Below are 26,603 nucleotides of genomic sequence, written 5' to 3' on the forward strand. Positions count from 1 at the left end.
CAAGAGCTTTCGGATTTGACCTTGAAGCAGAAGGATTCCATGACGTGTTTTTTTTTTTTTTTCCATGACGTTTTCACATTGAAAACATTGTCTTGCCACAAAGTGGGTAATGGATTGGAGGGATTGGAGTGGAGGTGACTATCTACCTGAGAGATATGAGGTGAGACTGGTCTGCAGTGAGGGGCCACATAGGTCTGTGTCTCCTATTGTAACTGAACTAACATGAGTTTGCTCCTTGGTGAGTCACAGAAACTACACAAGGTGGAGTTGTCACACAAAGGAAATTTTATTTGCAGCAAAGAATATCACAGGGAATAACTTACAACTTTGACTCCCAGAGTGAGAGTGAATGGGTTCCTTTTATTTAGGGTTAGCATGAATATTTATTTATTTATTTACTTATTTTATGTATTTATTTTTTAAGATTTTATTTTATTTTTATTTATTTGTTTTTTTATTTTTATTTTTTAAATTTTTTTTTTTTTTTTTTTTAATTTATGATAGTCACAGAGAGAGAGAGAGAGGCAGAGACACAGGCAGAGGAAGAAGCAGGCTCCATGCACCGGGAGCCCGATGTGGGATTCGATCCCAGGTCTCCAGGATCGCGCCCTGGGCCAAAGGCAGGCGCCAAACCGCTGCGCCACCCAGGGATCCCCTATTTATTTATTTTTAAGATTTTATTTATTTACTCATGAGAAACACACACACACACAGAGGCAGAGACACAGGCAGAGGGAGAAGCAGGCTCCATGCAGGGAGCCTGATGTGGGACTCGAACTCAGGTCTCCAGGATCAGGCCCTGGGCTGGAGGTGGCGCTAAACTGCTGAGTCACCTAGGCTTCCCTTATTTTTATTTTTTTAAATTTTATTTTATTCTTTATTCATGAGAGACACACACAGAAAGAGGCAGAGATACAGGCAGAAGGAGAAGCAGGCTCCACGCAGGGAGCGTGACGTGGGACTCAATCCCGGGGCTCCAGGATTGGGCCCTGGGCTGAAGGTTGTGCCAAACCGCTGAGCCACCCAAGCTGCCCTAAGATTTTATTTTTAAGTAATCTCTACACCCATTGTGGGGCCCAAAATCATGACCCTGAGATCAAGAGTCGCATGCTGTACTAACTGAGCCAACCAGGTGCTCCCTAGGGTTAGGATGAATATTCAGAAATGGGAGCTTTGGGGCACCCAACTGGCTCAGTTAGAAGAGCAAGCAACTCTTAATCTTAGGATCGTGTGTGTGTGTGTGTGTTTAATATTTTATTTATTTATTCATGAGAAAAACACAGAGAGAGAGGCAGAGACACAGGCAGAGGGAGAAGCAGTCTCCAAGCAGGGGAGCCTGATGTGGGACTCAATATGGGACTCGATGTGGGACTCAATCCCGGGACTCCAGGATCACGTCCTGAGCCAAAGGCAGACGCTCAACCACTGAGCCACCAAAGTGTCCCAGGGTCATGTGTTTGAGCACCACAATGGGAGTAGAGATTACTAAAAACAATACATAAATAAACTTAAAAAAAAAGAGAGAGAGAGAGAAGGAAAAGAAATGGGAGCCTTATCATATGTAAAAGTGGGCATAAGGTCATGTATGTGCCTTAAGGAAACACCCGTATACATACTTTGTATGTTATGTAAACAAGGCTTGTGCTTCTTCTTGGGTGGAGACTTTAGTATTATGATGAGATAAAGGTAACTGTCAGTGAGTCCATGGGTCTCTCCATGGTCCATCTGCCCAGGCATGAGTCAAGGGTTAAGCTCAAACTCGTCTGTGTGGTCTGGGCTGCCAGAACACTTCATTTAGGCAGTTATTATTGCTTGAGGGGTAGTTTTGGTTTCCATTACAGGATGCTGCACCCATGGGGTCTTTTGCCTGAGCTAAGAGATAAGCTGGAAAGGAGAGTTTAGGGGGAAATGTGGGACAAAAGTCAGTGGGTACTAACAGGTGAGCAATAAAGGTCAAGTCTTGGGGTTCTAGCTGGTGGCACTGTGACTATGCTTTCAGATCTGAATCCTGAAGCCCAGAGCCTATGTGTATCCTCCAGATTTCCAGGGGACCTAAAATCTGGGATTTGGAGAAGTCTCTGCTCCAGCATGAGGTGATTTTCATGAAGGGGAAACTCTCAGGAACCTTGGAGGGACCCAGACTGTGAATCATTAGTCTGAGTTCAAATGGAGATAGCAATGGCCAGTCCAGAAGACCCACAGATATAAATTATTTTCCCTATACAACAGCCAATGAGAAGACAGGGGATGTCTTCTGTCACTAGGAGTCTCTGGGGGCACCTGGACTGGGAAGGCACAAGTGTACCAGGCTGTTCCTTAGGCTGGCCTGGAATCCTGGTTCTGTATCTGACTGATATGATATTCCAACTCCACTCTGAGAGCTCTATGGGTTACACTGGGCCTGTGTCTTTGGGTTCCTCAACATAAAGAAGGCCCAGGTCATCAAAGCTGACCATTACCTGGAGGGTTCTGACCTGTGAAGAAGGAGCCCAAAAGAGGCCCTGGCTCCAGCTTTACTCCATACTGCTTTATTGGCTTAAGAAATCACTTAGGACCACTTCTGGCCTCAGCTTTGTTATAAATAAACAGGCTTAACTAATGACCTCTGTGGCATTGTTTCCACAAGTGCCTGGAAGGAGGAGGATGATGATAAACATTCATTTTTTGTTTGATTAACATTTTTGTAATGATTAGCATTCATTTTTGTTTTGTTTTGTTTTGCTCTTTTTTTCTTTTAAAATCATGTTTATTGGGACGTCTGTGTGGCTCAGCATTTATGCATCTGCCTTCGGCTTAGGGAGTGATGCTAGGGTCCGGGATCAAGTCGTGCATTGGACTCCTTGCAAGGAGCATGCTTCTCCCTCTGCCTGTGTCTCTGCCTCTCTCTCTGTATCTCTCATATATAAATAAATAAGATCTTAAAAAAAAATAAAATCATGTTTATTGGGCATCTGGGCGGCTCAGTGGTTGCCCGTCTGCTTTCAGCTCAGGTCATGATACTGGGGTCCTGGGATCCCAGGACCTGGGGTCCTGCGGGGAGCCTGCTTCTCTCTCTGTCTATATCTCTGCCTCTCAATCTGTGTCTCTCATGAATGAATGGATAAAATCTTTTTTTTAAATCATGTTTATTGAGGTATAATTTAGATACAATAAAAATGCAAAAATTTGGGGGCATCTAGCTGGCTCAGTCAGTAGAACATGTGATTCTTGATCTCGGGGTTGTGAGTTTGAGTCATATCTTGGGTGTAGAGATTACTTAAAAATAAAATCTTTAAGGATGCCTAGGTGGCTCCATTAATTGATTGTGTCTTTGGCTCAGGTCATGATCCCAGGATCCTGGGATTGAGCCTCTCATTGGGCTCCCCTGTTCCTCCCTCTCTCTCTGCCTGCCACTCCCCCTGCTTGTGTTGTCTCTTTCTCTGTGTCAAATAAATAAAAACTTTAAAAAATAAAATCTTGGGGACACCTGGGTGGCTCAGTGGTTGAGTGTCGCCTATAGCTTGGGGCGTGGTCCCTGCAGGGAGCCTGCTTCCCTCTGCCTGTATCTCTCTCTCTCTCTGTGTGTGTGTCTCTTGTGAATAAATAAACAAAATCTTTACTAAAAAAATAAAATCTTAAAAAATTCACAAATCTTAAGCATTCAGTTTAATAAATTTTGACAATTGTCTAGACAAATATAACTATCACCACAATCAAGTTTTATTATTCTTTTTTTTTTTAGAGATTTTATTTATTTATCTATGAGAGACACAGAGACAGGCAGAGGGAGAAGCAGGCTCCATGCAGAGAGCCCGAAGTGGGACTCGATCCTGGGACTCCAGGATCACACCCTGGGCCAAAGGCAGGTGCTAAACCGCTGAGCCACCCGGGCTGCCCACACAATCAAGTTTTAGAGCCTTTTAATCACTCCAAAGTATACCTTTGTTCTTCTTCATAATCAAATCCTTCCCTTCACTCTCTGCCTCAGGAAAAACTGTTCTTATTAATTTTACTATAGATTAGTTTTGTCTTTTCTAGACTTTCATGTAAGTGGCATCATACAGTATGTACTCTTTGGGGTCTGACATTTTTTACTTAATTTAGCACATTTGAGATTTAGTGGTGGTGGTGTGCATACTATTTGTTCATTCCTTTTTATTTTATTTTATTTTTTAAAAATTTTTATTTATTTATTCATAGAGACACAGAGAGAGAGAGAGAGAAAGGCAGAGGCACAGGCAGAGGGAGAAGCAGGCTCCATGCAGGGAGCCCAACATGGAAATCGATCCAGGGTCCCCAGGATCAAACCCTGGGCTTCATGCGGCACTAAACCGCTGCACCACCAGGGCTGCCCTTAAAAAAATGTTAAAATATGCATAATATCTACCATTTTACTCATTGTAAGTGTAGAAGTCAGTGGCATTAAGCATATTATTATTATTATTATTATTTTATTTGAGAGAGAGAGCACAAGCAGAGGAAAGGAGCAGAGGGAGAGGGAGAAGCAGACTCCCTGTTGAGTAGGGAGGCCAATGCAGGGTTTGATCCCAGGACCCCAAAGTCAGACACAACCAACTGAGCCACCCAGGCGCCCAGCATTAAGTATATTAATAGTGTTGTATAATCATCACTACTATTTCCAGAAATTTTTTCATCATCCTAAACACAAACTTTATACCTGTTGAACAATATCTCTATTTCCCCTCACCCCTAGTCATGGCAACCTCTATTTTACTTTCTGTCTCTATGAATTTGCCTATTCTAAGTACCTCATGTAAGTGTGATCATATAATATTTGTCCTTCATGTCTATTTTTTTTCACTTAGCATGATATTTTCTTTTTTTATTTTAAAGATTTTTATTTATTTATTCATGAGAGACACACACACACAGAGGCAGAGACACAGGCAGAGAGAGAAGCAGGCTCCATGCAGGGAGCCCAATGTGGGACTCCATCCCAGGTTTCCAGGATCACACCCTGGGCTGAAGGCAGGCCACCCAAGCACTGAGCCACCCAGGCAGCCCAGCGTGATATTTTCAATGTTAACGCTAAAGCATTTATTAGAGTTTCATTCATCTTTAAGGCTGAGTAATTCATGGCATGTATATACCAGGCTCTGTTTACCCATTCATATGTTGATAGATATTTGGATTTGTTTATTTCTTTTTATTGCTGAGCAGCATTCCATTGTAGAGATACACCACAATCAGTTTATCTGTTCATCTCTTGGACATTTGGATTATTTCCAATTTCTGTCTATTGTGAACAAAGTCCTTGAGCGGGCCTATGCATTCATTTCTCTTGGATAAATACTTGGGAGTATAATGGATGAATCATATCGTAGGTATGAATTTGGTTTTTAAAGAAATGCCAAAAAAAAAAAAAAAAAAAAGAAATGCCAAACTTTTTCAAAATAGCTGGAAATTATAAGTGGATTAAGGTCCCAGGCACTCCACATCCTTGCCAGTCTTTAATTTCAGCCTCTTCAGTGGGGTTGTGCGAATTCTAATTTGAACTTCCCTGAGGAATAATCACATTAAGCATCTTTTCATGGGTTTATTGGCTATTTATATTCTTTTGTGAATTGTCTGTTCAAATCCTTTGTCCATTAAAAAAAAGAGGAGGTGTTCATACCTATTTTTGCAATTAATGTTTGCCGGGCACTATGCTCATTAGTGCTCAGGGCATGATATGCTCTAACTAACGACCGTCCTGCACAAGTGTAATAACGGAGCATAACAGACGGCGAACGGCCAGGCTCGCTCAGACACGGAATGGCTCGGAAATTTCTGGGCAGGGCCCAAGGCTCTTGAAGGCTCGCGCTGAGATTGGCTGAAGGAACCCTTCCTCAAGCACTTCCGACTCCCGGCCGGCTTGGGGCATCAGTAATTGGCCGGGCTGGCCCAGCGCGAGGCTTTCTGGGAGTTGTAGTTCTTGGGGACTCTGCTGAGGACGCCGGGAAGGACCCGTAGTCCGAGGCCAGGAGCAGCAGTTGGGCATGGTCGAGGCTGCTGACACCATGTCCCGCGTGTCGGTGCCCTGCCATGTGAAAGGTACCGTGGCCCTGCAGGTGGGCGACGTGCGAACCTCCCAAGGCCGGCCTGGTGTGCTGGTCATCGATGTCACCTTCCCCAGCGTCGCGCCCTTTGAGGTGAGCCAGACCCGTGGGCGCGACCGGGGCTCCTGGGCGGGGCTGACCTGGAAACTCGGGCGTATCCCAGGCATTTAATCTTTTACCGAAAGCCTCTGCAGTGTCCTCGCCCTTGCAAATGAGCTTACCATTTATTTATTACCTCAGTTAACACATATTTACTAGAATGCAGCCTTCTGTGCTATTCTCTTCAGCATCTCTCCCCCACGTCCAGGACAGAGCTGGCATACAAGTGCTAAGATAATAGGGTGATGCTGGAAATACAGTTGTCTACTAGAGAGGTGAAAGGTCATTTTGTTCCTGGCCCAGGGGCTGGGGAATCACTGGACAATGAGTTACCCCAAAACCTGCCTCCTGCCCATTCCCTACAGTCCCTGCTGGAGGTCAGGTTCAGCTCATTCCTCATCAGGATCATTTCAGTGTTTCCAGTTTCCAGTCTCCAGTTGCTGGTCCACATGTGCTGGCAGAGTGACCGACACTACAAGACCTCAGCACAGAGGACAAAGTCCACATTCTAATGGCTTGGCATTTGGGGCCACTCTAGGCCTGTGCCCTGCCTGCTTCTTGACCCCATGCACTTTGTCCCATGGTGTGTGATCATCTTTCAAGTTGTTCCTTATCATAAGCTGGGAATCTTCACTAAAGCTCCCAACCTGTAAATACTGATTCAGTAAGTTTAGGGTGAAACTTGTACATTTATAGTTTTTAAAAAACTTGTTTGGGTGATTCTGGTGAGTCTTCAGGAATGAGAATTGCTGTAGCCAGGCTGAATCACTGCTGTTTCCAGGGTGGGCCAGATTCTCTCAACCTTTGGTGTCCCTTTGCTTATGTTACTTTTATACTCTTTCCCGTTCCACTTGGTGAACTCCTCCTTCTTGAGGCCTCATCTGTATATTTTCTGCCTCCTCCAAAGTTAGGGTTCTGACCTCTGGGAGCCTCTTAGACTTTTTTTTTTTTTAAGATTTTGTTGTTTATTCCTGAGAGAGGCAGAGACATAGGCAGAGAGAGAAGCAGGCTCCTTGTGGGGAGCCTGATGTGGGACTTGATCCTAGGACCCTGGGATCACTATCTGAGTCAAAGGCAGACAATCACTGAGACACCCAGATGGCCCAGCATCTTAGACTTGTGCCAAGATCTGCGGTCATGGTTTATTTGCATGACCTGCTCATTTGGGCTGTGAACTCTTCTAGGAAAGGGAAATTGTCTTTGGGCCCAGTGGGTGCTTGTTGAAACTGTTCGATTGGTAGAAGAGTACTTTCCCTTTTTTTTTTTTTTTAAGATTTTATTTATTTCTTCATGAGAGACACACACACACACACAGAGGCAGAGACACAGGCAGAGGGAGAAGCAGGCTCCATGAAGGAAGCCTGATGTGGAAACACGATCCCAGGACTGTAGGATCATGCCCTGAGTGGAGGCAGATGGTTAACCACTGAGCCACTCAGGTATCCCAGAAGAGTACTTTCCGAAGGGGAGGAAGAGATGGTAGGTTTGAACTTCTCAGGCCCTGGGCCTGGTTCTGATTTGTCATGGTAGGTTGTGTGTGCTCTAGTTACAGGAGATAATGTTTAAGAATTACTACACAGCCTTTCTGAGCATCCGTGTTCGCCAGCATACCTCAACACACACACCAGCCAAATGGGTGACCTGCCTGCGGGACTACTGCCTCATGCCTGATCCACACAGTGAGGAGGGAGCCCAGGAGTATGTATCGTTGTTCAAGCATCAGGTCAGCTGGGACTCAGCATGGCTAGGGAAGTCCAGATAAGGGCTCACAGGGGATGTAGGGATTGGGCCAGGATACTAGGAGGGAAGAGGGGAGGGGAGGCTGGCCTGGGCTTGTGCCATGGAGAGATTAAGGCCTGGGGAGGCAGAATCTTGGCTTACTGCTGGTTGGGAGGCTCTTGGGCAGTGAGCTAGGGCCTTGCTGGGTCCTTGTGTGTGTGTGTGTGTGTTTGTATATGTCAGATGCTGTGTGACATGGCCAGAGTACTGGAACTGCGCCTGATTCTGCGACAGCCATCACCACTATGGCTGTCTTTCACAGTGGAGGAACTGCAGATTTACCAGCAGGGACCAAAGGTAGGTGACCAGCTCAGAGCTGTTGCTATGAAAGGGAATGCTGGGTGTGGGGCTATGGCTGGGAATGCTGGGGTAGGAGTGGGAGTGAACGGTAAGACTCAGAGGGAAATTAGCCAGGAGGGAATGCTCAGAAGGAAATTAGCCAGGAGGGAAGTTAGCCAGGAGAGGTAAGGTCATGTCCCCATATCCACCTGCCTCTCTCAGAGCTTGAGCCTTCAGGTGCTGGGAGACACTTCTGTTCCTTGTGTTCCTGGGGCCTCCCGCATAGCAGAAGAGCTTATGTAGTCTCTAGCTCTTAGGTAATCTGACTGCCCCTTGGACCGCATGGACCCCTGAACAGGGTTTTCTCAGTGTCGGAGGCTCAGGTGCCCTTCTGTCTGCTCCAAGGACCTTGGAATCTGGTCCTAGGGCTTTCCCACTCTGCCTCCTTTAGGGCAGTTTGCCTTTGTTTTGCAGAGCCCCTCCATGACCTTCCCCAAGTGGCTTTCCCACCCAGTGCCTTGTGAGCAGCCTGCTCCCCTCATTGAGGTAAGCCCTCATTGTGAGTAAGAACCATGTATGAAAAGCTCTTGTGTCCAGCACAGGCCCAGGTGGGCCTCTTTCTGCAAGAATCTGGGGCTGGACCCAGGGCCCTTCATTTACTCTGTGCCATCTTCTTGGGTGGTCATGGGATTTGAGGTATCTCTGAGTGAGGCTGGGCTGCCTACTGCACATGAGGCTCCAACGTCATGTTTCACAAGTCATCTGGGAATGTTACTAGTGTCAGCTGGAGGGCCCCATAGCCCAACTTGGCTTCTCTGGAGCTTTAAGGGCACTGCTGGGGAGATACCCATGGCCACTGACCCCTCCTTCTGGAGCAGGGTCTCCCAGACCCCAACAGGGTATCCTCCGAGGTGCAGCAGATGTGGGCGCTGACAGAGATGATCCGGGCCAGTCACACCTCTACAAGGATCGGCCGCTTTGATGTGAGTGACCGCTTCCCTCTGCTTCATTCCTGTTGCCCTGAGTGGGTCAGATCTGATGGTCTTTTGTGTTGCAGGTGGATGGCTGTTATGACCTCAACTTGCTCTCCTACACTTGAACTATGGCTCTTAGCCAAGATGTTGGCCTTCCGTGTCCACCCAGACCTGATTTGGGCCACCAGAGGCTGAAGTGCTTTCCCTGTGCATTCCGAGTGTTGCCTGCATGCCCACTATGTCTGGGCCACATTCACAGATTCAAGATTCTTGGGGGCTGTGTTGCTTCAGCATGAGCTCTTGGCAGGGGTGTACTCTGTCTTAATCTGACTGCAAGCTGAAATTCTTTTTCCTACCCTAAAAACACTCCAGTTCTACTTACTAAGAATCCCCGTGTGCCCTCTGCTCCTTCTGCCAACATGCACACTCCAGTCTCCTGCCTGCTCCTTCACCCTGAGTGCAATGGGTTGCACCTACTAAACCGGCTCTAACTATTGTTGGAAGGCTGCTGTAGCCATGGCACTCAAGTAGTTTGAAGTGTGAGGGGAAAACCGGAGCCCATTTCTTCCTTCTGCGCCCTCTAGTGGTATTCTTTCCCTTTGTGTTGTTTCCTGTCTTACCTCCTGCCTGCCTAGGGAGCAAAGCTGGGGATTTGGGCAGCCTGAGCCCCTTGGTCCCTGAGCTGGCTTCTGGATGTGTGTTCAAGTGGGTCTACCCATCCAGCCTGGACAGGTGCCTCCGGCAAGGCTGGCATTTGATAATGAGTCCTGGGACCTTTTTGTCTAAAGCACATCCTTGTCCCTTCTCCCAGCTGCCACGTTCCAAGAGTCATGCTCAGTGTGATAAAAGATCAACCTTGGTAGGGTGTGGGTCCAGGTGAGCATTCTCATTGGTGTCCTTTAAGAGACTGACATCTACTACAACCCCAGGCCCGCTGTGGAATAAAGCAGGCTGCTCTTAGAAAATCTTTTAAGTTTTTTTCCTGGCTTTGCCCCAGGGAGCTGGGATGTAGCAACCCAGCTACTGCAACCTGTGCTAGACCTGGAAAATTGGACATTTGTGTGGCTCAACAGCTTTCTGGAGGAAGGTCAGCCACCTTTTGGTGACTACCCTCTGCTCTTATCTATCAGAGTTCTTGCAGGTGTTATCTTTGCCTACAGGGTCATTTATTTACCCCATTCAGCTTTTGCTAAAAGGGTAATGACCATAATCCTGTGCTCAGGGAGTAGCAGCCCTCAGAGAGAGAGAGAGAGAGAGAGTGTGTGTGTGTGTGTGTGTGTGAGAGAGAGAGAGTGGGGGGAGGACCTTGGGGGAGTGGCAGGAACTGTGCTTCATTCATACCCAGCACAGGGCCTAGTGTGCAGCAAGATCAATAAATACTTGTGGAATGCATGACTGCTGGCTGCCTGTGTCCTCCCAGTGGGAGAGCCCGAGACCCTTACCAGAGGCCAGATTACTGATGTGCTCAGCATGCTGGCTGGATCCACCCTCCAGCAACCTCTCCACCCCTCCCCCCCTGTGACCTTACACTCCTGCTGTCCTGAATGTGCAATTCAGGCCTTTTGGCCTTTTATAGAACTTCGACCTTTTGGAGGCTGAGCAGTCAGCAAGGGGAGGTCTAGCCCCTAGCTCTGTTTCTGAGCAGTTTAACTGGTTTGGACAGCCTAATCTACCCTGGAAGATCAACTTGAAGTGCCTGGGGCTGTTTCCCTACAGATTGGAGTCACTGTCCACTGCTCGAAAGCCCCGCCTGCCCTTGGGGCTGCCTGCCTTTGGGGCTGCCCGCCCCTTCAAATCCCCTTTGTGGGAGAGTGATCTATCCCAGCAGAGCCTGGACTACATCTCCCAGCGTGCCTGGCAGAGTGGTAACCTCTGTGTGCCGGCTGCACCGGTTGCGGGCAACAATGCAGCGGGCAATGACCGTGGTACCCCATCTGGGCTTGCGGCTGCAGGCGCTCCCGTTGGCCCTGGGCCGTCCTCTCAGTCGCGCACAGGTGGGATAGAGGGTGATGGGGCATGGTGCTGATTTTGGAGGTGGGCGAGGGAGGAGGGTGGAGGCCGGGACACTGGTGGCCCTGAACCCAGCCACCCGCAGGACGTACTCCGAAGGACACCTCTTTATGACTTCCACCTGGCTCATGGCGGGAAGATGGTGGCGTTTGCAGGCTGGAGTCTGCCTGTACAGTACCGGGACAGTCATGTTGACTCACACCTGCACACACGCCGGCACTGCTCGCTCTTTGACGTGTCCCACATGCTGCAGGTGAGCAAGGGGAGCACACTGTTTGCTAGATCAGGGTTTCCCATCTACAGTGGTGCAAATCTTGGCTTTGTTGGGAGCTGGATTCCAAGGGCCACCCTCCCAGAAGAGGTGGAGGTCTAGGTGTTGTAGACTATGGCTCCCAGGAAGTTAACTCACGGTCTCTTGGTTGTCTCTTTAGTCTTTTCAGTCTGCTCCTACTCAGTGGTGTGCCTTTATGTCCCAGGTTCCCCAGGGCTGGCACCCACTCCCATCCACTCTCCTGGGTGTTGGTTTGGAAATGGGGGTATTTCAGGATGGTGCCGGGCCCTTTCAAGTTCCCGAACTTCCCCCATTTCACCCTCTTCTGTGCTGGCAGAAGTGGGAATCAGAAGGTAGGGCTCTGCCACTTGCAGAATCAAAGGACTGCTCAGGCATTTTGGCTGGGTTGGACTGGACTGTGGACAGCAGGGAGGATGCCTCCTGCCCAGTGGCCTGAGGTTTTTGATCTCTTTCCCAGACCAAGATACTTGGTTGTGACCGTGTGAAGCTGATGGAGAGTCTAGTGGTTGGAGATATTGCAGAGCTAAGGCCAAACCAGGTGGGCCCCTCTTCTCTCTTGTATTTCTGCTCAGTGGGTGTTCTTATTCTTGAGCCAGCAATGGGAATGGTGGGGGCACAGCAATGGATCAGACACAGGCTTGCACAGGCTCAGGGCTTGCAGTCTTGGGAGATGGGGGTCCCTGAGTCATGTCTAGACATCTAGTTATCTGCAGGGAGAGGTTTATTCTGTCCTTAGCCACATCAGGCTGGGAAGCCAGAGACTCAGGTTTATGTCCTGTATTGTGACCTCCATGCTGCCGAACCTCTTGCAATGCAAAGGTAGTCCCTAAACCAGCAGTCTCATCACCAAGAGCTTGTTAGGAATATACTCTCAGGCCCTGCTTCAGACCTGTGGAATCAGAACCTACATTTTTAACAAATACCCAGGTGATCCATGTGACCTTTCAATCTCAGGCTCTGTCCATCCAGTGGGGAGGCTGTGAAGCCAGCCCCCCAGTATTTTGAAGTATTGCTGTGGCATTTATGGGATCATCAATGGACTTTGAAGTTTGTCTTGGGGTTTGGGGCATGGACTAAGTTGTCTGAGGTCTGGGTGGGATGAAGCACCAAGGCCTAGGAGTCCTGGATTAAGTGTGAAGTGGGTCTCTCAGTACTTGAGTGGGGAGAAGTGCAGAGGCCCCACCAAATCAGGGAGGTCTAACAAGATGGGAAAGGGGTGAAAACTTTCTCAGTGCAGGAAGATTAAAAAAAACCCTGGGGTTGGGCAGGGGCCTGGGCTTACCTAGCCTTGTTCTCCCCCTCCCCCCATCCCGTTGCCTGAGGGTTCATTGATTAGTAGCCCCAGGGGTGTGTCTCAACTCATACTTGACCTGGGCCTCCTGAACCTGGAAGCAAAGATGTTCCACTTTGGCACTAGGGGACACTGTCGCTGTTTACCAATGAGGGTGGAGGCATCGAAGATGACTTGATTGTGACCAGCACCTCTGAGGGGTACCTGTATGTGGTGTCCAATGCTGGCTGCTGGGACAAGGACTTGGCCCTCATGCAGGTACAGCCCTTCTGTGTTCTAGGTACTCTGTCTTCTTTGTTCACAGAACAGCATCCTTGTTGTCTAGGACAGACCTGGCAGGGTGAAGGGGCTCAGACAATGTCTCTTTGAGTGAATGAACAGCAGGCCAGAGTGGGCCCTCCATGAAGAATGCCAGGTTTCAGTGATGGGAGAGTAGGGAAGGTGAAACTGGTCCTGGCTCCCAAGTGAGAAGGTGGAGGCTGGAGCCTGATGTTAACACTCGCAGACCTGAGCTGGGGTTGTTCCTACCACTTAGTTACAGGACCTTGTAAGATAGGAACCAGCTTATTCTGCCTAAATCTTCAGCTCTCAGCCCACAGTAGGTGCTCAGTAAGCGGTCCCAGAAGCTGATGTGTTTCTTCTGTCTTTCCTTTCAGGGCAAGGTCAGGGAGCTTCAAAACATGGGCAGTGATGTGAGCCTGGAGGTGGTGGATAATGCCTTGCTAGCCCTGCAAGGTGAGCAGGCCAGGCTGGGGTTGGAGCCGACCTTTGCCTTGCTGGCTTTTTTGACTGCTTAGCACTGGCCATTCTAGGAGGGAGGTGTCGATGGTGTAGTAGTTGTGTGCCATAATTGTTAAGTTTGGAAATAGGCACTCCCTCTACCTGCTGTAAGGCCCAGGGGCTGTGGGCAAGACCATCTTCTCCCACCTGCAAAGTAGGACTTGCTCAGGGCTTATTCTGGCCCGAGTAAGGGCTCTGGTCCAGCTTTGAGGGGAAATGGGGACCTGGACACTTGGTCACTGGCTCCCTGGGCCCAGGCCCCACTGCGACCCAGGTGTTGCAGGCCGGTGTGGCAGATGATTTGAGGAAATTGCCCTTCATGACCAGTGCTGTGATGGAGGTGTTTGGTGTGTCCGGCTGCCGCGTGACCCGCTGTGGCTACACAGGAGAGGATGGTGTGGAGGTAGGTCAAGGAGTGGGAGTTAGGGTAGTGTGCGGCCCAGGACTCCAGAGCTAGTTGCTTACCTCCTTACTGGTGTCCCATACAGATCTCGGTGCCAGCAGCAGCGGCAGTCCGCCTGGCTGCAGCTCTGCTGGAAAACCCAGAGGTGAAGCTGGCAGGGCTGGCAGCTCGGGACAGCCTGCGCCTAGAGGCAGGCCTCTGCCTGTATGGGAGTGACATTGATGAGCACACCACGCCTGTGGAAGGCAGCCTTAGTTGGACACTGGGTGAGTTGGGCTGGCACTCAGGGATAGAATCGCAAAGGCTGCAGTGGCTAGCCCATGACTGCTCCCAAGGGTGTGCACCCTGGAGCAAATGACGCAGCCTCCCCAAGCCTCCTTTCCCTGAAGATGCCATTGTGACTTTGCCCATTAGACGCTGAGGATCTTCAGCAGGCTGAGGTGGGCAGCACAGCCTCTTTAAGACCTGGGGCAAGAGGTGGGTGGCCGACTGCAGTACAAGGGAGGAATGGGGCTTGGGAGAACCTGAGCAAAGGGGCCTCACTGCTGGATGGATGTTATTTGGGGTCTTTGTAACTAGGACCTCCGAGGGCCAGGGGTCTTATGGACTATAGCTAATCCTGGGGTGTCATGCTTCAGGAAAGCGCCGCCGAGCTGCCATGGACTTCCCTGGAGCCTCAGTCATCATTGCCCAGCTGAAGGGCAAGGTGCAGCGGAGACGTGTGGGGTTAACATGTGAGGGGGCACCTGTGCGGGCACACAGCCCCATCCTGAATATGGAGGGCACCGTGATTGGTAGGTGGACCAGAGAGGTTGGGGAGCTGTTGTTCCTCCCCCCACCAGAGGGTGGGCATCAGAGTGGTAAGGTGGTGCTGACCTATGGCATCTGCCCACACAGGTACAGTGACCAGTGGCTGCCCCTCTCCCTGCCTGAAGAAGAATGTGGCCATGGGTTATGTGCCCTCTGAGTACAGTCGGCCAGGTACCCCACTGCTGGTAGAAGTGCGGCGGAAGCAGCAAATGGCTGTGGTCAGCAAGATGCCCTTTGTGACCACAAATTACTATACCCTCAAGTGAAAGTGGCTTGGGGCAGGGGCTCTCCCATCCAGGAACCTGGACCTGTAGGGCATATAAGGGTTGGTCAGGAAGCTGAGGCTGAATACACTGGGGTGGCTAGGGTGGAGGTTGGTTCTGGTTGTCTGGTCAAGGGGGGGCCCATACCATCTATTCTCACTCCCACCCTCATACTAGGCCTCTTCAATTTCAAGACCCCATTTCTGAGCAAGAGAGCGGCTGCTGCAATGTCAGCCTGGGCTCCCACTGACCCCCTTCTGGTCTGTCTGCCAGAAGGCTATGGGCCACTGTCGTTCTGGCATCTCTCCCTTCCACTGTGCCAGTGCTGGCTGTGGAGTAGTAGCTCACTTTGGGGGATGGGGGGAATAAAGCCTGCCCGACCTACCTCACCATGGTTTCTCACACTGCAAAGGAGTTATTACCGTGGGTAGTGCCGGACGTCTCTTTAAGTTTACTTTGCACGAATGCAAACTGCTGCCTCTCCCTGGGCAGGAATGATTCCTGACTCACTGAGGGTTGGCCCTGTCTGGCTGCTGTGCCTATGTAAACTTGGGGACAGCTGAGGGGCACAGACTCACTCTTCCACATTCCCAAGTTAGCCCAGCCTGCTGCCCAGTAGCAACCATGCCAGGCTCACCACCTGTTCTGAGCCCCAGGGCTGTTGTAGGACAGGCTGGGCCTCCTGGACTTGCCTTACCCCTGGCTGACCTTTGCCCCTGGGGCCCATTACTGGACTCCACTCACTCCTAAAAAAAAAAAAAAAATTAAACAAGCTTCTTTCTTGCTTGCCAATCTCTAGCTTCATTGTCCTTTGTCTACATGGTTCCTGGGGTGCCAGCTCAATGCCTGCTTGCCTGGCCTCTGAGGCAAGCTCAGAGTGGGTTCCCCTTGAGAAGGGCAGGTCTAAAAACTTAACGAGGATAGTGCCCCTCTGTATTGGGGCATCCATTGCTGCTCCTCTAGGGAGCTGGCCTCACCTCTCCACCTCTGCAAGTTATTATATTCTGGGTACTGAGGGGCAGTACCCCTTAATGTTCCCCCTGTGCATGCACACCCTTGTCCTGTCTGAATAATCACACAGCTGATGCGCTTCCATGTTTAATAAACCACATCCTCAGTTGAACCTGGGGTGAAATGTGAGACCCTGATTCTGTGTGGTGGTGTCAATGGATAGGGCTGGGGTGCAAAATCGCCATCCTATCAGCCAGAAGATAGCTCTGGAATAGGTACACATACATCAGTTCAGTGTAGTCCTACTTCCAGTGCACTTCTGCTGTCAAGGTGGCCCATCCAAAGGCTGACAGATACAAATGTGACTTCTACTAGAGAAGCAGTGACAGGGGTAGGGGGTGGCCCAGCAGAAGCAGGAATACAGCCTTCAGGGGGTGGCCCAGCAGAAGCAGGAATACAGCCTTCAGGAAAGGAGACAATTCTAGGGTTATGCTGTTTTCAGAAACTGGCATGTGCCATTCACACATTTGGAAGCTCCCTTGGCCCACTGTCTAAATGGCGGCCTATGGCTCTTCCCTGTTGAGAGTTCTTGGGGGCTGAGATGGTGCTAGTAGAGAGTTGCTGAGCCTGTGCCTCTTAGGATGAAGCTTATGTGGTTCCTGGTCAAGATGGGAACCGATGAAGCTGCAGGACATGGTGGGGCAGGGCCACTCCACATTACTGCTTAGTGTCTCCCTGTGAGGGGGCAGGGTACAATCTCATGGGTACTTAAAACAGTTGGGGGTGGAAGGTCACTCCCTGGGGCTCAGCCTCTTTTAGGCACCCAGTTTCCCATAAGAATTGAGAGGAGTATGAATTGATATTCAGTAAAAGACCATTTCTACAGCCTGATTCACACCTGGAAAGCTTTGGATGGGCCAGGGAGGAGGGTGTTGGGTACATCTGTGTCTGGATGGTGCCAGCTCCCCCGCCTGACTCTTGAATGGCCAACTAAGTAACCACAAAGTATAAGGCCATGTCCAGTCCAGAATTCCCTGGCTTCCTGCCAACGAAGCAAACATTCAAGAAACCCAGAGCTTAGGGGAAAACAGGCTTCCTTTACAAATCCCAGAGCTGGTCAACCTCAAGTTTCCTCTCAGGACAAGTTTCTATGGGGTCATATCCCAGGCGGATGAGAAGAGGGACAGGAAAAAGCCAAGGAAGAAAATGGACAGTTGGTCTCCCCAACCCAGAGGCTTCTCCTGAGCTGACCCCTGAGAGGAGGAGCATGCCTTCTCTCCTTAAGGCACTCAGGTCAGGGTAGAGGCAAACTTTACTGGTCCAATGCCTGGGACTGCTGGAGACAAGGCCAAGGGTGGTGGAGGCCCAGGCCTGCAAGCACTGGGGTATTCCCTGCCCCCAACCCTGACCTCCCTGCCGTCGTCTCAGGTCTGGGCAGCAGCAGAACCCAGTGTGGGAACCAGCAGACCCGGTGATGTCCCTGGAGATCCCTCTGCTGCCTTCCCTTATTCTCTGTGAGTTTTGAGAGGTTCATTTGCTGTTTCCCTAAAAAGTGATGGAGAGAAGAGAAGGATTATTCTACAGGCAGCTTAACAGTCCCTGAAACTGGTTCTCTCTAGCCCTTTTAAGGGCTGAGGTGGACTCAGAAAGGCCACACTACAATCTAGACCTCTCTACTGAGTTCCCACAGCCCACTTGGTCTCCCACCTTTCTCCTGCTGACATGTTATTCCTCCTGGTTCCTCACCTTATGGAGTGCCTACCTTTTCCCAGTTGCCCAGGTTCTGGGCAGTGGCAGGCAGCCTCCTAACTGGCCTCTTGCCTTCTCTACTGGACCCCTTCATCTTCTTGCCATAAAGCGGCAGTTATAAAGGCAAGTTAGATCAGACCATAGCCTTGCTGAGTCCTTTAATAGCTTCCTGAGATTTAAGGTCAGGTTTCCTGGTCCCTCCATGCCTTCACGTTTGAGCTATAGTGTCACAGCCTTGTCTATCCTTCCAATGTGATACCCTTGTTCTTCCCCTGGGTCTTGTTCTATCCATTCTCTCTGCCTGGTACTTAAGCACTCCCTAGCCTTTGCCCTTGGCTTAGCTGTCTGTTTTGGGAGAAAACTGACTGCCCTCACCCCCTGCTCTACTGCCCTTTCCTTTTATTATTTTTTATTTTTTTGCTGTCCTCCTTTTTAAATCTTGGGCTCCCCCTGTAAAGGGCCTGGGTTCCTTTTCTCTGGACCTAGTGTGGCCCCTGTCATGGTAGGAGCTCAGAAATTGGTTGAATGAATGCTCTTGATTAGGGAGTTGATGTTTTACAGATGAGGCGGCTGACCCTGATGAGGCCAGTCAATGCAATAAGGACAAAGGCTGGGCAGCCCGGGTGGCTCAGCGGTTTAGCGCCGCCTTCAGCCCAGGGTGTGATCCTAGACACCCAGGATCAAGTCCCATGTCAGGCTCCCTGCATGGAGCCTGCTTCTCCCTCTGCCTGTGTCTCTCATGAATAAATAAAACCTTAAAAAAAAAAAAAAGGACAAAGCCTCCTGCCTTTCTAAATTGAGGGGCTTGCAGTAGAGTTGAACTCAACAGACCTGCTACTTTATCTCTGAGATTTTGACAGTAGCACCACCAGCCCCACAGGTTGCTGAATAGCCTATCAATGGGCTGTTAAATTGGTATCATTCGAAGCCTGAGCTCCACTTGCAAGCCTTTGAGCTTGCTGCAAAGGCCACTAAACTGGTGGACTCCTGCCCTGAGAACTTCCTAGCCCTGTCCCTGTTCCCAGCATAGATGTGTCTTCTGCCTGCCAAGCATGGGGTTGACATGGGCACAGATTTACTTACCACGAAGTGAAATGCGTGGAGCCATCAGGTGTGGATCCGTTCTGGCCGCCCAGACCTGGGGGCAGGAACACATCCAGAGCTGCAGCAGGCTTGGGGTGGGAATCTGAGCAGGTATCAGCCCAGATCAAGTTAAAGGCCAGTGATGTTGTTTGATGGAGTCTTGTGGGGGCCTTAAAGGGACTAGTGGTATTGTCTGATGGAGGTTCAAGGGAGCGGTTAAAATGTGATGGGTGGTCCGGGATTTCTGGCATGAAATGGTATGTTGGCATGGGTCAGGGTAGAGCATAAAGTTGTGATGAGGTTCTTAGGAGACCAGTGGTAGTCTAGGGAGTTCTGGGGAGCCCAATGATGCAGTCCGGTGGGGATGGGGAGCCTCACCTGGGCGGTGATACAGCCCTGTTACCGTGCTCCCGTAGAACCCCCACGCCAGCTGGATGCCCAGGAGACTTATCACCAACCACAGTAGCAGCAGCTTGAAGAGGGTAACGCGCATGTCCTGCGCCTCCCACTCCCGCAGGAACTCGCTGCCCAGGGTGCCCAGTGTGCCCAGCACCAAGGTCGGCAGAGACTGCAAGGACTGCCCAGACCAAGGCTCCGCCATGACTGGCCCATGCCCCACCCGGGACTGTCACTATAGCACCCACTGCGCAGGCGTCTGGTCTTCCGGGCCAGGCCCGTTAATGCGCACGCGTAAACCAGGCAAGGCGAGTCTACTTCGCTTGCGCGAAGAGTTGGCAGTTTGGGGAGGAGTACTAAAACCGCGCACGCGCACCTAGCCCCACCCTGCTTACTTAAACGATGAGTGAGACGAGGAGCATAAAATAGCAACCAGGTCTTTTATAGCCCCGGAGTTCCCGTGATGCCCCACGCGGCTGCAGTGATTGGTTAAGCGCCCTGCTATTAGGGCGTGGACGCGCTCCTGAGCAATCGTGGCTGAGCTGTAAGTGTGCGCGCGTGCGCGGGGCCGCGGCTGGGGCCGGCTCGAGCCCGCTGGCACACGGGGGCGCGCACGTCGCTCCCCGCCCTCCCGCCGCCGACCGCCCTCGCTCGCGCTCCCCGCCCGCCGCCGCCCGCCGTCCTCCGTCGGTTCTCTCGTTAGTTCGCCGTGGTCTTCTCAGCCACCCGCCCCAGTCTCCGAGCTTCCGACTCGCGGACAGGCGCACTCGGCGCAGAGAGGCCGGACTGCGAGTCGTCGCCTGAGGTGAGCCGAGAGGGTTCTCTCCTGGCGCCGCGGCGCCCCGGGCCCGCCCGCCGCTCTTCCGGCCTCCCGCCCGCCCGCCGCCCCGCCGCGGCCGCGCCCCACCTGCTGCTCTCAACCGGCTGCCCCTGGGCCCCGGCCCCAGCCTTCTGGCCGGGGCCCCGCTCCCCAAAGCGACGGCCCCGCCCGCGCAGTCCCCGGAAGCGCGCCCCGCGGCCTCCCGCGCCCCTTCCCCCGCCCGGCCAGGCCTGGTGGAGCCCAAGACGCCCGCCCGCGGTCCCTGGCTCTTCCTCTCTCACGGCCGTGCGGGGCAGGGCGGGGGCTTCGAGCTGGGCCCGGCGACCGCGCGGTGCAGCGGGTCCCTGCGAAGCGCGCGTGGCTGTCGGGAGTTGAAATGGGAAAGAAACTCTTTACAACTCCATCTTGGCTTTTGCATTGAATATGAAACATGAATCACCGTTTTATACGGTGTGAAGTCCAGATATGTTTTGGGTAGATTTTCTTTTTAAATGCAGTAGTTTCGGAGATTGTGTAAGTAAAGTAGTGTTGAAATCTTACGGGTTAGGATTCTTGGGTATTGAGAAGGGAATTTTCCAGTTGAAAACACTTTTTCATGATTTAAACTCTATTGCATTGAAATAGAGTATTAATTTGCAACTTTGCTTAGTCTAAGTTATTACCTTGATTGGAATCCCCTAAACATCTGTCTTTAGTTACCGATTGAACCCAGTTACAAGCTGTCTTTATTAAATAGCACTGTTTGCACTCAAATCGATTTGGTCAAGACAATGTGCAGTAGTTTATGGTGGAAAATTGGTATCCTTTTTTATCACAGTGTTTTCCACTTGTGTTTTTTTAATGGTCCTGATTTAAAGTTTTTACCAATATTGGTGATATGTTTCCTTCTTTTGGTGTTTGTCTTTGAAGTAAATGTTTTTTTATTCAGGTATGCATTTTATAGCCCTCCCTGCCAGATCTGAAGGGGAAAAATACTTAAAATTCTTTAAAATGTTATTTGTGGTGAGAATTTTTCAGTCATTTAATTTTTCAACCACTAAATGGTTGAAAATGGTACATATATGTACCATTGCAGGATTGTCACTTTAGACATGGCTAAATTGGTAGAGATACTGGTATGAGCGTTGGGCGTGACATTGTTTGGCCTGAAAGTACAAGACTAATTCTTAATTGTGAAGGAAAACTTAAAGATCTTTTGATAAATTGTTTTTTTGGTAGTTCCATCTACTTTTGTAGATGAGTGGTGGCCCTTGGGAAGCTAACAAAATAGAAGAAAACTCACTTTGAGTCAGAGTCTAGGCTTAGAGTTATGGCTTCTTTTCTCATAAAAAATTTGTACTGGAGGGAAGAAGAGAATAGAAATCCACTGACTTTTTCGTAGATCTAGAATTTTAGACCCAAAGGTATCTTCAGGACTTACGGTCTAACCCTATTTGCAGATGAGGAAACTGAGTCTCAGAGACTTACATAAATTTCCTAAGGTCATTTTTCTGGTCAGGTGCAGGCCAGAACTCTGAGGTATTCTTGTACTCTGAAACAGCTTGCTTAGAGTTAAGTAAAATTCAGGACTTATTTCCAGTATTTTCTTCTTTTACATATTACTGATTTTATATATGTTTTGAGAACCTGAAAAATTCATTTCTAAACAAACTCAGTTCTTTAGCTTTCACTGCGCTCTCCTCCCCGGAACTGGATGGTCCTACAGCAGTTGATTGAAATACATAAATGAATATACAGAGTCCCTGCTTGGCCTAGTTTTAGCTTTAGGTGTTTTGGGGGTTTTGTTCGCTTGTTTGTTTGTTTGTTTTTTTTAGAGATTTATTTAACCATTTGAGAGAGAGCACGAGCATGGGGAGGTTTTGAGGAAGAGAGAGAAACCCTAGCTGACTCCTCCCTGAGCTCGGAGGCCAACTTTGAGCCGAATCTCACAACCTGGAGATCATGATCTGAGCTGAAACCAAGAGTCTGATGCTCGACTGAGTGTACCACCCAGGGGTGTTTGGGTCTTCTTGAGGGAACAACTTCTTCCAATGTGAGGCCCAGACTCCCCTGCTCCAAAGCCCAACATAATTAGGTCAGACCAAGATGTTATAATGTGACTGAGGGCTCTTTTGCCTATTAATTTGAGGTGGGATGGTGAGAAACTGCACATATTAAGTAAATAGTTCTGTGTATGTGTGGCAGTAGTTTTATCGTATTCTCTTGTCCTGGTTGTTCTTAGAGGAGAGTGAAAACAGGTAGATATTGAGGTGGAATTCAAGCTGTGACAGGAGGAGGAGTTGCTACTTTGGGTTGTTTTAGTTCTAGAGCTGAGAGATTTATGTTAACTCTCAGAAGACAGACTGATACTTCAGCTTCTAAGAGAACGAATTTGGGCTTGCTGAGCTTCTCTAGACAACACTTTGGGTTTAATTGTATTTGGCTGCTAGTGATAATGATAAATGGTACATAATCACTGGATTTTAATCACATATATTTGTACTTTAAAAGGTACTTAAAAGTTATTTTACCTTCCTGTAGCACTTAGTTTTTAGTCTTTCATGTCCCTGGCTAGAGGAATTTTGTTTGCACCTACATATTAATGTAACTAAATTTTAAACATGTGTGTTAATGTGTCTTACTATACTGTGCTCTTTGGGGATATGCTCACTGTTAAGTACTTGTGAGATTAATAAATTAAAATTTCCAAGACAGTTTGAAGTTAATAATTACTGTAAAATTCCTATTTCAAGTGTTTCTATTTCAAATGACTCATTTTTGATCTGTGGTGCTATAGTATTATGTGAAGGCCCTGTATACTCATAATTATGGTAGTCATGTGACAGAAAAATCAGCCGTCGAAGCTGCTCATTCTGGGTGTTGGTCTGAATTTATTGGTGCTTCCTCTAGAGGACTGTGAATAATATTTTATAGTTAAAGTGGTCAAAATACGAGATACACTCAATTATATTGCAGCCGGTTTGCAGTTTGTCCCAAAATGAGCTTGTTTTGTTTTTAATGAAGAGAGTGGGTAAAGTAAATATGTTAAAGAATGTTTATAATAGTGTCTCACTATTCAGGTGAAGGTAAAGAGGAGAACATAAGTGACCAAAATATTTGGAGTGGAGTAAAGGTAGAAGTGGAATGTAAAATGAAATTAGAGAGGTGGGTGGGAACCAGATCATGTCGGGCCTTTAGGATATGGGAAGTTCTTTGGGATTATTCTGAGATGAGAAATCATTAGATGTTTTTTAGCAGGAGAATAATTTGATCTGATGTTAAATAACTAGAATCACTCACCAAGAGTAGGGGTAGATCTGAGTTCATTCTGACTTTTTTTTTTTCTCCAAAGATTTTTATTTATTCGAGAGAGAGAGACAGAGACATAGGCAGAGAGAGAAGCAGGCTCCATACAGGGAACCCAATGTGGAACTCGATCCCGGGACTCCAGGATCACACCCTGGGCAGAAGGCAGACGCTTAACCACTGAGCCACCCAGGTGTCCCTCATTCTGACTTTAAATAGTAAACTAATATTGATCATTTCTGACAAAAACATTATAAGCATTTCCTAATACTATTTTCCTTGACCTAATGACTTCACCCTGATTTTTGATTTTCTGAGTTTGTAATTTCTCTGTAATGCCTATATTAATAAGAATGTATAATTAAATAAAGCAAGTTATTCAAATGTTTGTGGTAGTCTAGGTGGTAGGTTACAGGTGTACATTGTAAGATTCCTTTAATTTAGCTGTATGTTTGAAAAGTTTTATAATTTTGGAAAATTAATTTACATAGGATTCATTTGCTTTTAAAAGGGAAATATTTAGAAAATATTCATAAGATATCATTGGTTGTGAATATTAACTGAAGGAAGCTAAGCTTGTATAAATGTGATAAATTTGGTGGTATATTAGTCAGAAATTAAATTCTACACTTTTTCTCTCTCTTGGATTCTAAATTATGTCTTGGAACTTTGGGCAAGCCTGTTTACATCCTATGTTTTGTGTTGTTCCTTGTAAAATGAATAGACATAATTCCTGATATATTTATATTTTTACAGTGCCTACATCTGAGAAGTTAAAGGCACTTGTAGAACTTCTGCCACACAGCCCGTGGGTCTTGCAGCACATTTGTAAGGTATGTAAATAGAAACTTTTTTTACTCCCTTTTTCCCATGGAAGACATGATTATATATTAATGTAAGTTCTAGGGAAATGTGAGTGCATTATTGTTAATGATTCTCTTTAGTAATCTTGAGAGGTTTTTTTTTTTTTTTAATTTTTATTTATTTATGATAGTCACAGAGAGAGAGAGAGGCAGAGACACAGGCAGAGGGAGAAGCAGGCTCCATGAACTGGGAGCCCGACGTGGGATTCGATCCCAGGTCTCCAGGATCGCGCCCTGGGCCAAAGGCAGGCGCCAAACCACTGCGCCATCCCTTGAGAGTTTTTTTTAATCTTACTCCATACGTTTTCTCTCTGGTCTTCTTATCTCTCTATGAAGTATTCCTCTAGCTTCTTTTTTCACTTCTAAGTCTGCCTGCTTTCCTTCCGAGAAGGGTGGGGAGGGGCAAAAGGAGAGAGAAACCCCAAGCAGGCTCCACGCCCAGTGCACAGCCCAATGTGGGTCTTGATCCCACAACCCCTAAATGATGGCCTGAGCCAAAACCAAGAATTGGACCCTCAACCAAGCCACCAGGTGCCCTAAGATATTTCTTTTTCAGATGCTATATTTTTTAAGGAGATTCACTGTGTTATACACATACCTCTTTCACTTCTGGGCCATTACTCCATCTGTTTTTCATCTTTAAGTTTTCATTATTTTAATAGTTTGGTTCTTATACAGTTTATCCAGAGCTTGTGCTTTGGATGTATCAAATTATCATTAGCAAATGAGCCAGCTGGAGAATGAAGATCAGAGGACAATCTTCCCTCTTACCAGAGGGGTCGGAGTCACATTGGCTTAGGTGGGAGCAATGTTAACAGCTGGTATAATAGCTCATCCTGGGGTTGTTTAGATATTTAAACTAATTACAGATAAAGGAATAGAAGTATCTTCATTCATTCCATGATAAATATCTTGGTCTAGTACTGTTTTTATCAGCTTTCCTTGTTTTTGGGGGGATCTGAAGGAACTCTGTAGATGGAGAAGTGAGCTGTGAAGGAGATGAATAATCTCTTTTGGTGAGATGGGCTACCTGGCAGTGAAGGCATATAATGGTAGTGGTTTTGATTAGCTTTGAACTCCTTAGTATGCTAAGAAGAATGGCCAAGCTAGGTTTTGGTTTTGTCATTCATTCATTGAACAAGTAGTTACTGAATAGTTACTATATGTCAGAGCTGTCCTGGGACACATCTGAAGAAAACAAAGAAGGTCCTTGCCCTTGGGACACCTGGCTGGCTCATTTGGTAGAGCATGCAACTCTTTATCTTGAATTCTTTTAATCTTGGGGTCGTGAGTTCAAGCCCCAATTTGGGCATAGAGCTTACTTAGGAAAATAAATAAACTGTAGGGACTGCTGGGTGGCTCAGCAGTTGGGCACCTGCCTTTGGCTCAGGGCATGCTCCTTGGGTTGGGATGGAGTCCTGCATCGGGCTCCTTGCTGGGGGCCTGCTTCTCCCTCCTTATGTCTCTGCCTCTCTCTGTCTGTCTATTGGATAAATAAGTAAAATCTTTTAAAAAGAAAGAAAGAGGGCAGTCCAGGTGGCTCTGCGGTTTAACGTCTCCTTCAGCCCAGGGCATGATCCTGGAGATCCAGGATCGAGTCCCATATCAGGCTCCCTGTGTGGAGCCTGCTTCTCCCTCTGCCTGTGTCTCTGCACCCCCCCCCTCATGAATAAATAAAATCTTAAAAAATAAAAAGAAAGAAAGAAACTAACTCTCATATTTAAAAAAAAAAAAAAAAAAAAGGATGTTCCTACCCTACCCTCAAGTTTTTTTTATTTGTTTTACGATATCTTTATTCCTAAAAATACAGACATTTGGTTTGGAACTAAAGATTGTTAGTTTTGAATCTTATCTATTTTTCTCAATATCGCTGACAGGAAGTAGAAAGCGCATTAGGTGTTAATAATCACAAAAATATTAATAGTCCTGCTTCTTGAGTTAATGTTCTAGTAGGGAAGTCTCATGATAGGTAAGGGATGGGCTTCCCTTTTTTAGGGAACAGCAAAAAAATTCTTGAATGTCCGGAGCTTAAAGAGTAAGTGGAAAGAGTGGAAGAAATAAAATCTTACATGTAGACTGTGTCCAGATCTTGGAGGAACTAGGAATTTAGAGTTCATTTGGAATGTATTGGAAAGTTACTGAAGAGTTTTTACTTTTTTATTTTTTAAAGATTTTACTTATTTATTCATGGCAGACACAGAGACAGAAGCAGGTTCCATGCAGGGAGCCCGATGTGGGACTTGATCCCGGGTCTCCAAGATCACAGCCTGGGCTGAAGGCAGCACTAAACCGCTGAGCCACCTGGGCTGCCCCTGAAGAGTTTTTATAATGGGAATAATGTGATCTGATTTATTTATATTTCTAGTTCATGTATGGAAAATAGACTATAGGGTGACAAAAACGGAAGCACGGAGATTTATTGGAAACTATTTGAGAGA

The 26,603-nt window shown here is 48.1% G+C and overlaps 4 protein-coding genes across 11 annotated transcripts in view; 3 read left to right on the forward strand and 1 right to left on the reverse strand.

Moving 5' to 3' along the window:
• Positions 1-5,907: 5,907 nt before the first annotated feature.
• On the forward strand, positions 5,908-10,134 carry NICN1 (nicolin 1, tubulin polyglutamylase complex subunit). Of its 3 annotated transcripts, none has more exons than XM_049097964.1 (6): positions 5,908-6,131; positions 7,690-7,860; positions 8,100-8,213; positions 8,670-8,741; positions 9,074-9,178; positions 9,253-10,134. In XM_049097964.1, the coding sequence occupies exons 1-6, from the start codon at positions 5,979-5,981 to the stop codon at positions 9,292-9,294; spliced, it is 657 nt and encodes a 218-aa protein (XP_048953921.1). In that variant the 5' UTR covers positions 5,908-5,978; the 3' UTR covers positions 9,295-10,134. The 3 variants fall into 3 exon arrangements, with proteins under 3 accessions (XP_048953921.1, XP_048953922.1, XP_025311638.1); XM_025455853.3 differs by having other exon boundaries at positions 5,910-6,131; positions 7,684-7,860; XM_049097965.1 differs by lacking the exon at positions 9,074-9,178 and having other exon boundaries at positions 5,909-6,131; positions 7,684-7,860.
• Positions 10,125-16,158, forward strand: AMT (aminomethyltransferase). Of its 2 annotated transcripts, XM_049097962.1 has the most exons (11): positions 10,125-10,256; positions 10,886-11,163; positions 11,265-11,432; positions 11,929-12,009; positions 12,889-13,020; positions 13,419-13,497; positions 13,800-13,945; positions 14,031-14,211; positions 14,360-14,422; positions 14,584-14,739; positions 14,843-16,158. In XM_049097962.1, the coding sequence occupies exons 2-11, from the start codon at positions 11,074-11,076 to the stop codon at positions 15,019-15,021; spliced, it is 1,275 nt and encodes a 424-aa protein (XP_048953919.1). In that variant the 5' UTR covers positions 10,125-10,256; positions 10,886-11,073; the 3' UTR covers positions 15,022-16,158. The 2 variants fall into 2 exon arrangements, with proteins under 2 accessions (XP_048953919.1, XP_048953920.1); XM_049097963.1 differs by lacking the exons at positions 10,125-10,256; positions 14,360-14,422 and having other exon boundaries at positions 10,990-11,163.
• TCTA (T cell leukemia translocation altered) lies at positions 16,104-19,608 on the reverse strand. Of its 2 annotated transcripts, none has more exons than XM_025455859.3 (3): positions 19,180-19,608; positions 18,802-18,856; positions 16,104-17,514 (listed from the first exon to the last, which is right to left on the reverse strand). In XM_025455859.3, exons 1-3 carry the CDS (start codon positions 19,400-19,402, stop codon positions 17,475-17,477), a joined length of 318 nt encoding a protein of 105 aa, XP_025311644.1. In that variant the 5' UTR covers positions 19,403-19,608; the 3' UTR covers positions 16,104-17,474. The 2 variants fall into 2 exon arrangements, with proteins under 2 accessions (XP_025311644.1, XP_025311643.1); XM_025455858.3 differs by having other exon boundaries at positions 18,802-18,904; positions 19,180-19,591.
• Positions 19,609-19,861: 253 nt separating this feature from the next.
• Positions 19,862-26,603, forward strand: part of RHOA (ras homolog family member A) — a 63,369-nt gene continuing 56,627 nt past the window's right edge. For all 4 annotated transcript variants that reach the window (XM_025455856.3, XM_049097966.1, XM_049097968.1 and 1 more), the window contains exons 1-2: positions 19,862-20,002; positions 24,059-24,135. The gene's annotated coding sequence lies outside the window, so the exon portion shown is untranslated. The remainder of the gene's footprint in view (positions 20,003-24,058; positions 24,136-26,603) is intronic.

The sequence above is a fragment of the Canis lupus genome, chromosome 20 (assembly GCF_003254725.2).
Source record: "Canis lupus dingo isolate Sandy chromosome 20, ASM325472v2, whole genome shotgun sequence".
NCBI classification, from domain to species: Eukaryota; Metazoa; Chordata; class Mammalia; order Carnivora; family Canidae; genus Canis; species Canis lupus.

What these genes read in the sequence shown, in the direction of transcription:
- NICN1 (XM_025455853.3), top strand. Translation starts at nt 5,979, where the DNA reads ATGGTCGAGGCTGCTGACACCATGTCCCGCGTGTCGGTGCCCTGCCAT. An exon ending in CCAGCGTCGCGCCCTTTGAG is followed by an intron (nt 6,132 to 7,683) that starts GTGAGCCAGACC and finishes TGTGTGCTCTAG; the next exon opens with TTACAGGAGATAATGTTTAA. An exon ending in AGCCTGCTCCCCTCATTGAG is followed by an intron (nt 8,742 to 9,073) that starts GTAAGCCCTCAT and finishes CTTCTGGAGCAG; the next exon opens with GGTCTCCCAGACCCCAACAG.
- AMT (XM_049097962.1), top strand. Translation starts at nt 11,074, where the DNA reads ATGCAGCGGGCAATGACCGTGGTACCCCATCTGGGCTTGCGGCTGCAG. An exon ending in GTCCTCTCAGTCGCGCACAG is followed by an intron (nt 11,164 to 11,264) that starts GTGGGATAGAGG and finishes AGCCACCCGCAG; the next exon opens with GACGTACTCCGAAGGACACC. An exon ending in AGGACTTGGCCCTCATGCAG is followed by an intron (nt 13,021 to 13,418) that starts GTACAGCCCTTC and finishes CTTTCCTTTCAG; the next exon opens with GGCAAGGTCAGGGAGCTTCA.
- TCTA (XM_025455858.3), bottom strand. Translation starts at nt 19,402, where the DNA reads ATGGCGGAGCCTTGGTCTGGGCAGTCCTTGCAGTCTCTGCCGACCTTG. An exon ending in AGGGCTGTATCACCGCCCAG is followed by an intron (nt 18,905 to 19,179) that starts GTGAGGCTCCCC and finishes ATACCTGCTCAG; the next exon opens with ATTCCCACCCCAAGCCTGCT. An exon ending in TCCACGCATTTCACTTCGTG is followed by an intron (nt 17,515 to 18,801) that starts GTAAGTAAATCT and finishes ATCACTTTTTAG; the next exon opens with GGAAACAGCAAATGAACCTC.